Here is a 10,033-nt window from a genome sequence, read left to right on the forward strand (position 1 = left end):
CCCGCCCCCTCCCCAGCCTGCCCCCTCCCCAGCCCCACCCATCCCCCTCAAACCCGCTCTCTTTGCTTTCTTGTCTTGCAGAAAGTTAACACAGAGCAATCGGTGAGTGTCCCCCAGAGCCCTGCTGCCCCCTGATCCTGTGCCTGAGCCCATCCCCTTCGGGTCACCCACAGCCAAGGGGGGGCTCAGTGGCACAGCCCTGCCCTGCAGGCAGCCCCTGCCTGACCCCTGCCAGGTGGGGGAGCTCCCCTCAAGCAGGGTGCAGCCTGGCCCTGGTGCTGCCCGCTGCCTCTAATGTTGTTTTCTCCTTCTCTCTGAGCAGTGCTGCTCCTTTGAGTGCCAGGTGAGTCGGGCTTTTGACACCCTCTGTCCCCTTCCCTTGCATCTCCATGGCCCCAGGCTGTGCCTTGGTGGCTGGTCTAACCCATACCTCTCTCCCACAGCCTTCTCGAGGGCCCCCTGGACCTCCCGGTGACCCGGGCAATGAGGTGAGGGACTGGCTGCGGCCATGCTGTGGGACCGGCGTGGTGGAATGGGCTCACTGGGGATGCTCAGAGATCGGTGAGGCATGCACGGGTCCTCAGCACCCCACCACTGCCCCATGGAGAGGTGGATGAGGACCCACACCATGCTCCAACGCAGCTGGCATCATCTGCTTCACACATCCATGGAGCATTCCTGCTACCATCCTCCCTGCCCTCCTTTCAATAGGTCATTGTTCTGTTCCTGGGGATGATGAGCTAACTTTATTTCTGTCCTGTATTGCAGGGAGAAAGAGGCAAGCCAGGTCTTCCTGGCCAAAAAGGAGAGGCTGGAGACCCAGTAAGTAAAGGACTGGCCCTTATGACTCTGCGCAGGGGCTATTTTTTGGCCACTTCTGGCCAGACCTCTTGGGTGCATCCTCACCAGCCCTTGCCCCTGCATCACCCTGTTTCCATGGGGTAGTCAGTGGGGTCACGGCCAGCTGTCCCCCTCTGCAGCCACCCTGCTGAGCAGTGGCTCCTGGTGGGCAGCAGGGTGGCCCCCTCTTCTGTTGCTACAAGGCTTCCTTGTTCCTCACCCAAAATAGCCGTTCCTCCTGGAGGACATGTCTCTGACTCATGTATGCCAGCCCAGGGGTGGACTCCGGGCTCCCTCCCACATCCTCTGACATGACAAGCACAGCAGTGTTACATGGAAACCTTTGGTAAATAATAAGCTAATAGCATGAGGAAACTATTTCCCTTCTCCTCTGTTTTTTTTACTAGGTACACTTATTTTTGGGAGGTGCATTTCTCCCACACACGTGAGTGTGCAGTTACTCATCTTGTGCATTCCCAATTTGGAAACCCCATGCCATGCATTTTTCCTTCCCAAGGGTTTTCTGCCCTTCCCTTTCATCCCAGATGATGCGTCCCCAAGCACTCAGTTTCCCTCACCCCCAGGACGGGCTGGAGATGGTGGAGGTGAAGGCAGGTTCCCTCTGCCCTCCACAATGATCCCATGCTCCCTGACTGGGCAAACGAGGAGCAGAGTTATGGGAGAGCCTCCTACAGGAGGGTATGCTGGCTGGGGCCTGAGCCCCACATCGAAAGCCTGGGGGAAAACTGCCCCATGGCGAGGGTGGTGACAGTATCTGCCTCTGTAACACCATGTTTCTGTCCTCTAGGGCAGGCCAGGGGACATGGGACCTGTTGGCTACCAAGGAATGAAGGTACGTGGGGCTGCAGGGTAATGGGCGTGGTTCCTAGATGGGCCACAGGCTTTGTGCTGCAAGTGTTTTCATTCTGTTTTCCTCTCTCCTTTCATCTCTAGGGTGACAAAGGAAGTCGAGGAGAAAAGGTGAGGACAGAAAGGGTGTTGGGGGGACACCTCTGTGTTCCCCTGCTTGGTTACCCTGGGCTGCCCCTGCAGCTGCATGGTGTTGGGGTCTGGTACGTGCCCGCGCATCCATCCCTCCTGCCGGCACTGCCCGTGCCAGGAGCAGGGATCTGACAGCATCAGCCAGTTTGCAGCTGAGACAGCCTTGGGGATCAGACAAGCACTGTGCAGTGGGTGCAACCAGGCAGAACGGGAGAGACTGGTGGTGTGCAGGGGCACAGTGAATGCCTGCACTCTCAGACCAAGCTGGCATGGGGACCGCAGCGCGGTGGGGGAATGGATCTGCTCTGCATGGGGGCCTAACATCTCTCTCCTTCCCTTTGCAGGGCTCAAGAGGAGCCAAAGGAGCCAAGGTCAGCCTCTGCTTTTGCACCATTTATCCTTTCTGGTTGACGCCTGGAGGGAGAAGGGTCTTTGGAAATCACTTCTTCATGGTCCCTATTCTCCATTTCAGGGTGAGAAGGGCAGGCGTGGAATCGATGGCATCGATGGCATGAAGGTAAATCTCTGCTCCGGGGCACTTTGCTTAGCCTGAGGACCCTGGCTTTTGCCTCTCCAAAACCATTGTGGGGCCCGGGAATGAAGCCATTGTCCCATGTGGGGCAGTGGGGCTGCCTTCCTGCAGGGCTGTCCACCTACCAGCCAGGGACAGGGGCAGGACGTCCCTTTCAGGGCTCTGAGATGATGGAAGGGGTCTTCCCATGGGCACCGCTCATGGAGACCCCTGCTTTGTCTGTCTGACAGGGTGAAGCTGGATACCCTGGCTTACCTGGCTGCAAAGGCTCACCCGGATTCGACGTATGTACCCTGTGGGTGCCTGTGCATGTGAATGAACAAGCACAGCAGGTCTGCCATGATGGCATGTGGAAATGGGAAGCCCCCCAAGAAGGGAACTGTGGGAGGGAGTTGCCGCACTCAGAAACGTGCCTCTAGACATGCAATGCTCATCCCAGGCATGGCACCTCGGGGGTGTCCCCGGGGCAGTCAGCCTTGTCCTTGCCTGGAAGCTGTCCCCCATTGCACGGGGCTGCTTGGGAAGCTGCACGCTGTGGGAGCATTTGACCAGAGGCTGTTCAGCACAGGGAACTCGGCAAAGAAGAGCTTGCAGAGCTTGCAGAGCTCCAGATAGGCAAGCCCAGGATTAACGAATTTCAGTCTGCTGTGACCAGCCACCCAGAAAATGTTGGAGATCTTGGAGGGCTCTGGAAAGCATTATTCTGACATTGCATTTCTCCAGTTTCCCTGCTTGTTTCCGTGCTCCCAGGATGACACATCTGTGGTGGCACCAGTATCACTGCGGTACAGCCACAGCAGCCCAACAACCACCTTTTCTGCCATTTTCCTCTGAGCTGCAGAAGCACTCTCAGTTTTGCAGTGTTTCAGCAACGTGGCCACAGCATTGCTCGCACAGGTCCATGGTGCAAGAGTACCATGCCATCCCTGCATCACTCCTCAGTCCATGCCCAATTTCCCACAGATAGTGATACTGGCTTGGTTTTCAGTGATGCTGCCTTTATTTTCAACAGGGAGCTCAAGGCCCGCCTGGACCGAAGGGAGATCCCGGTGCTTACGGACCCAAGGGAGGAAAGGTGAGCCACTGTGCCCAGCCCCACATGGAAGGAGGGGTGCTGGGACCCCTCTCCTGCAAGAGGGAGAGGTGGCGATTGACCCATCGCTGGCCTCCTTGCACTGCCTGGGGGCAAGCCTATGCTAGAGGACACTGCCTGTCACCCACAGTAAGATCTAGCCGATGTGACTCCCAGCATGCCCAAGGTTAGCAGGTGCCCACAAGCCTGGCACCAGCATCCCTGAGATATTGGGGGGCTGCTGTGACAAGGTGGCTCGCACTGGGCAGGTGGAGTGGGGGGGGGATCTTCTGGGGATGGGGAGCTCCATGGGGAGAGACCACAGCCCAGAAAGGGGCTTGGGGTGCACTGGGGCTCCTGATGGCCTCTACGCCGTGGGAGCTGAAATCCACCGCTGGGCGCTGGATGCAGTCTTGACGGTGCCTTGTGTCCTTGTGAAGGGGGAGCCTGGAGATGATGGAAAACCTGGCCGACAGGGGATTCCTGGCAGCCCTGGAGAGAAGGTGGGTGAAACGCCTCTGTGTGAGCATCCTCTGCCCTCTGTGAGAGGGAGAGATCCCCTGCTCCAGCCTTGGCTTTGAAGCAGAGCTTGCCCAAGGCTCTGCAAGCACGCAGGTCTTTGCTCCGAAACCTGCTGACTTGTCTCATTTGCACCCTGTGGCTTGCTCATGCAGGGTGCACCTGGCAACCAGGGTGAGCCTGGACCGGCAGGAGAGACAGGCGACGAGGTGAGTCCTCTGCCCGTGATGTCCCCCATGCATGCTTGCCAGCCATCCCCACCGCCTGATCACCCCTGTTGTTTCTCTGCAGGGTGCTCCAGGTGTAGACGGTCCTCCTGGAGAACGGGTAAGTGAGGGCACCACTGCCGGGCACCGTGCCTGCAGGCCACGGGCAGGGGCTGGTACCCTGCAGAGGAGGAGGAGGGCTGGGGGTGAGCCCACTCAGAGGTGGGCAACGAGGAAGTGCTTTGCTCCTGCTGGAAGCAAGTCCTGATTTTGTGTTCCCACCATCTCCTTGCAGGGCAGCAATGGAGAAAGGGGCCCCCCAGGCTCACCGGGTGACCGCGGGCCGAGAGGAGAGCCGGTAACTGCATCCGCGGGGCAGCTTTCAGCATCTGCTTGCAAATGGGGTCAGCTTGGCAGCCAGGGGCTGGAAATAGGTGCCCAGTGGCTAACTCCACCAGCTTGTGGGCCAGCAGGCAAGCTCAGTGCCTTTACCTGTCAGCCTCGGGGGGACCTGCCGTTGTCCCCCAGCAATCACCCCTTTATGCTGGCAGCTAATCACCAAACAGCCAAAACCCAGAGGAGAGCGTAGCCAGCAAGCCAAGAGCAGGTGGAGAGTGGTCAGCCCCTGCCTTGCAGCTGCAAAACCAGTTGATGGAGAGCAAAGAGGCAAGGTGTCTTCCTCCGGGTGCTTGGGGGCTGCATGGGGTACCCGTGGCTTGGGCAGGAGGGCACAGGTGCCATTAGTGGCAGGGCAGTGTGCATGGATGTGGACGGGGGGGAACACCCTTCCCTCCCCTTTTGGGTGGGAGTCACTAGGAAAGTATTTTTCCTGCCTGCCGGGGGTGAGTCACCGAGCGTGACTGTGGGAGGGACAGGCAGGAGCCGTCGGCAGGCCAGGACAAACATGTGGCAAGCAGCAGAGGTGCCACGCACACCAGGGAGGGATGAGGGGCGCTGCTGCGCAGCGTGGGGATGGTGGGAGCCAGGGTGTCCAGCAGCAGCATCCTGGTGGGTGGCCAGCCATGTCCCTGCACTGCTGGGCAGCCGCCACCACACTGCTTTTCCCCTGTCCCTGCTGCGAGGACAGCCAGTACCCACCACCAGCTCAGAGGGGCGGGCAGAGGTACGTCCTGGGGAGGGGTCAGCTCTGGCAGGGGGCTGCTGGCAGCCTTCCCCTTCCTGTTTACCACTCGGGGAGCGGCAGCACCACCGCACGTGGTGTGCGGGGCAGATGTGCGCGGGAGATGAAGGCACGCCAGTGTCCTGGAGTTAAATTGTTCAGCAGATGATGGGCTGCTTCCTTCCAAGTTTTAGTCCAAGCACGAGGCTGTGTAACCTCGCCAGAAATGTCTCCACCGGTGCTCAGGGCCCTTTGGAAGTTGAGTTTTATATTTACTGTTTGGCTTAGGCATCTGGAAGCTTCTAGCTTGCAAACAACACCTTTAGGTCGCCAACCTTTCAGCTGCTTTCTTCAAAGTTTTAAGTCAGGTGTAACTGTCACAGGAAGTTTCTGAACACCTCCATTCCCTGCGGGCTGGGGGCTGCCTGGCCCCACGTCCCAGGGCTGCAGGCAGAGCAGCACCTTGTGCAAAGATACTTGTCTTGCAGCACTGGGAGCTGGCTGATCTCGGGGGTGGCTTGGCTGTAAGGTGCAAAGCTCTGTGCTTAGCTGTCGTGCAGCCCTGTGAGGGGTAATGCTCCACTTTTCAGGGGGGAAAGCTTTCTTCTGAATTGCCAGGAGCTTGCAGCAAGCCCTTGGGCTGCAGGGATGGGGGGCTGTGCCTCCTGACTCCTCTTTTGCAACCCTGGCTTGTTCGCTCCTGGCCATGGGTCTAGATGGGGAAGGTGCCCTAGAGCCAGCCCGGCTCTGGCAGACACACTGCCCTGTTGGGACGCAGCTCTGCTAGACTGGTGGAAGGCTGTCCATTTCCACATTGGTTAAGTGAAAGTGGAACTGAGGCATGTCCAGCCCTTGGGCATTTCCTTCTGTTGGAGCTGCTGAGGTGCAAAACCACCCAGACTCAGGTTTTCCAGGCTCTCCTGGGCTGTCAGTTCTCTGCAAACAGCCCTAACCCGGCTCAGGGTGCTGAATGTTAGCAAAGGAGAGGGGAGAGCATCAGCAGTGAGAGGTGAGGACATCCCTCCCCATCTGCTGGCTCATTCCCTTGGAAATCCCCTTAGCTCTGCAGGGATGGCAGGCTGGAGGAAGAGGAGGCTGCTAGACTGGAGTCTCTGCCCATGCATGGGGACAGCAGCTCCTCTCCATGCAGAGACTGCCCAGGGCAGGAGCTGCCCTAGAAAAGCAGCCATGGTTGCAGAGTGTGGCTGGGAAAAGCCACTACAATGTTTTGGGGCCAGGGCCAGGTCTGTGTATCTGCAGAAGCCTTGCAAGATGGATCTCTCCAGGCATTTGCTTTTCTGGCACAAAATGGGCTGAAACTTGTCATCCAGAGGCAAGCACTCCCATCCTTCAGAAGGTCTTCCTCTTAGACCTATCTTCTTGGCTTCAAGGTGGCCACACTAGCTCGTCTTTCTCTCCCCACACCTCTGATAGTTTCCTACCCAGCTCCTGAATCTGCCTCAAAAACCTCCCTGTTTGGATGACTGCATTTCTGTCCAGCATGTACTACCAGTGCTGCATCCCTGCGCCCCCTTGCACGCAGGGGCCTTTGCACCCTATGCCTGTCCCTCTATGAGTTTCTCATGCCCTCTGTGTGCATTTTCAGGGAGAGCCTGGACCACCTGGTGACCAAGGGCGGGAAGGACCCCTCGGACCACCTGGCGACCAGGTAAGAGCTTGGATTAACCTTCTGGATCCCAGGTGGAAGTGGTTGGGGCAGCGAGGAGAGTGGGGTAGGGGGCTTAACTGATGTTGCAGCATCTTGGGGCAAGTTCTCAGCATCTTCCAGACCAGTGATCATCCAAAGCTGGTGAAGAGGGGCAGGAATTTCTAGGAGAACCCATAATATGAACAGGGCTAAAAAAATGGAGACTTGGCTGCTGGGCTGGGGACAGAACAACCTCCACGCCATTTCCCAGTCCCATGGAAACAGATGTCAACACGTCTGACAGATTTGGAAACTGGCAAGTGCAAGCTGCAGCAACGCACAAAATGTTCAGGCCTGGGGCCAGACGCTGCTCAACTCGGTCAAAGGAGTCAATGAGACATCTTGTGTCAGTGAGGATAGCCTGACGGGGCCCCAGTGGTGTCCCTGACACCCTTGGCATCTGCAGAGACAGTCTGTCCCAAAGCCAGCATTCCTCAAGTCCGCTTGCTGCAAGGTCTGGCCCTCCTGCTCTGGGGTCTGCTTGTCCTCATGTGCCTCAAGGAACAGATCTCAGACCCCACAGGCTTTCTGGAGAGCAGAGCTGGCTACCTCCAGCCTGAGGAAGGCTTCTGTCCCCTGCACACTTAAAGGCTCTTTCTTTCCAAAGACGTACCCAGTTCCCAGTTGATAACTCTGGGCCTGGAGGTGTTGCTGGGTTAATCCTCCATGGCAATAGCACTGACTGCAATGGCCAACAGGGTCTTTGCACCTAAGAAAGCATGCTTTGACATCACCCTTGGACGGGGCTCTGTGGGACAACTCCCCTCCTACCCATACCATCAGAGTTCTGATGGAGCCCAAGATACAGGGAAGTATTGAGATAAACATTCCCACACTGGTGGCGCAGGACTTCCACAAGGGGTGAAGCATGGAGACCAGTGTGCGGACAAGGATGAGACAGCTTTTGAACTCCTTTATGGTCGACCAGGTGTTGAAGAGCCCTGAAGGAGATTTGGTGTGCAGGACAGCCATGAAGGGGCCGCTGTTGCGTTCACGTTATCCCCAGCATGGGTGACGCCTGTGGCAGACCTGCACCATGCCGCAGCCTGGGGAAAGGACATGCTTGTGCCAGGGTTGTGCTTGCCTGGAGTCAGGCTTCCCTCGAGCCTGTCTCATGCTAGTGAAGAGCACCAAATTCACACAGGAGGATTGTCCAGATCCTACTGTCTGTAGCTGAGCTGAGCTCCTGCCACAACCAAAGAACATCTGGCAGTATCCAGCTTGTTGGGCACTGCCGTGGTGAGAGGTGTCATTTTGGGAGGTGGCCCTGGTATGAAAGCAGCTCTTTGAATGTGTGCATGTAACGGACCAGTGCTGCAGGCTGACACCAGCGAAGGAGGAAGGACTGGAGCTGCTCTCCGTGTGGTAGAGGTTCATTCCAGGTTCAAGGCAGGGGAAGGACTGCACAGAAGAAGACAGAATTAAGGTGGAGATTTGATGCAAGCCTGGGAGCCAAAGCTGTGCAAGCGTGGTGGGGAGCCAGGCTGGGGTAGATCCTGCCTCCAGCCAGCCTTCACTGCTGAGGAGAAGGAGAAGAAAGGAGAAAGAACGGTCTCCCTGTTGTCACTGAGCCTGTGGGACACCAGTTTTCCCTGAACTTGAGTCAAACCACTGTCAGAGAGGGAAGCACTACAGAAGCAGGTCCGATGCCTCCACAGACCAGAGACTGCCCCAGCACCTCCACTGCTCCAGGGAGATTTCAAAAGCAGTTGCAAAGCGAGGATGTTTTTTCCATAAGCTGAGCAAGAATGCTTTTGCTTGGCTAAATTAAAAATAAATGCGTAATTGGGCTTGGACAAGAGTAGGACTTTGGCAAACACAAGTGTTTTTCAAGCCATGTTATCTGCAAGCTCTGGCTCTTGGAGCATATTTCTCTTGGCAAGGGGAAAGGGCTTCCGCTAACCTGTGACTCCCTTTCATCCTCTTTCTATCCAAGAGAAGCTAAAGGTCAGCACACTCTTTCCCTGATCCTCATGGGCAGGTTTGGTGGTCCCTCTCTCTTCCTGGCCATGGTGCCCATCCCTCCTGTGGTTCTTGTCACACCCAGAAAGGTAGCGGACAGGGAGCTGCTAAAGATTTCCCGGCCCAAAATCCTGCATCTTCATAAACTCCTCCAGGGCCGTGAGGGATTTGCACTGTGTGCTACAGTGAGGACATGTACAGCCACAGCACGAGTCAAGGGTGCTGTGGATCCAGCTTTGGCTGATGCAAACGATCATGAGTTCCTGTCCCTCCTTCCCAGCTTTCTCTTTTCTGGGCTTTTGTGCAGAAATAAGGTCACATGCCTTTGAGCAATTTAGTGCTCTGCACTGCACTGTGTAATTTTAAGTCCTCTGCACCCACATGTACACCTTTCCTTGGAAGAAGGGCGTGTGCAGCATGCATGGATGTTTGGCACCAGCTTCTCCCAGCTGCTGTCATGTGAAGAGGAGCAGAGACAACAGCTGGAGGGGATTTCAGCTTCCTCAGCTTTTGGGTGCTGAGAGAGCAGCTGCAAAGCTGGGCTAGGCTCAGCCACCGCACTGAGGCAGTTCCCAAAAAGCTCAGAGGTGCTGCTGATGCACTGAAAATATGGAGGAAGCTCTTGGGCACGCACCACTGTGATGCTGAAGCCCAGGTACTATTGAGTGAGTGCTGCCTTCCACCTGCCAGGAGACTACAGTCACGTGGGTTGTTGCAGGAAACATTTCAGAGGTCAGGAGTCTTGAACTGGCACGCCCGCTGCCTGCAGCAGCAATGCTGGAGGGGGCAATTGGCGAACCATCGCTCTCTCCCACCACAGCTTGCTCTCTGCCTTCCCTCTGCCTACCTCTGTCATCTCCATTGCCTGGGGACTGGTTGCACACCCAGCTCCGTGTGAGTGCTGCCTTGTTCGAGCATTTGGACCCGTGGACGAGAGCATCATTACCCACCATCATTACCAATCTCCTGGCAAGTAAACCCCACGAAGGACTGTTGACACCGAGCAGAAGGTGGAGGGGCTCCCTTGGACATCTGTTGGAGCTCTTGGAGAGAAAAAAAAAAAAAAAAAATC

The 10,033-nt window shown here is 56.8% G+C and overlaps 1 protein-coding gene across 1 annotated transcript in view; it reads left to right on the forward strand.

The window, feature by feature from the left end:
* COL6A1 (collagen type VI alpha 1 chain) overlaps positions 1-10,033 on the forward strand; it is a 27,756-nt gene that overhangs the window by 5,113 nt on the left and 12,610 nt on the right. Inside the window, exons 6-20 of the mRNA XM_009283130.1 lie at positions 82-102; positions 323-343; positions 444-488; positions 769-822; positions 1,649-1,693; positions 1,795-1,821; positions 2,187-2,213; positions 2,315-2,359; positions 2,605-2,658; positions 3,387-3,449; positions 3,887-3,949; positions 4,121-4,174; positions 4,257-4,292; positions 4,467-4,529; positions 6,898-6,960. Of these exons, the coding sequence (XP_009281405.1) occupies positions 82-102; positions 323-343; positions 444-488; positions 769-822; positions 1,649-1,693; positions 1,795-1,821; positions 2,187-2,213; positions 2,315-2,359; positions 2,605-2,658; positions 3,387-3,449; positions 3,887-3,949; positions 4,121-4,174; positions 4,257-4,292; positions 4,467-4,529; positions 6,898-6,960 (681 nt within the window). The remainder of the gene's footprint in view (positions 1-81; positions 103-322; positions 344-443; positions 489-768; positions 823-1,648; positions 1,694-1,794; positions 1,822-2,186; positions 2,214-2,314; positions 2,360-2,604; positions 2,659-3,386; positions 3,450-3,886; positions 3,950-4,120; positions 4,175-4,256; positions 4,293-4,466; positions 4,530-6,897; positions 6,961-10,033) is intronic.

Source organism: Aptenodytes forsteri, unplaced genomic scaffold (assembly GCF_000699145.1).
Source record: "Aptenodytes forsteri isolate BGI_AS27 unplaced genomic scaffold, ASM69914v1 Scaffold198, whole genome shotgun sequence".
Classification (NCBI taxonomy): domain Eukaryota; kingdom Metazoa; phylum Chordata; class Aves; order Sphenisciformes; family Spheniscidae; genus Aptenodytes; species Aptenodytes forsteri.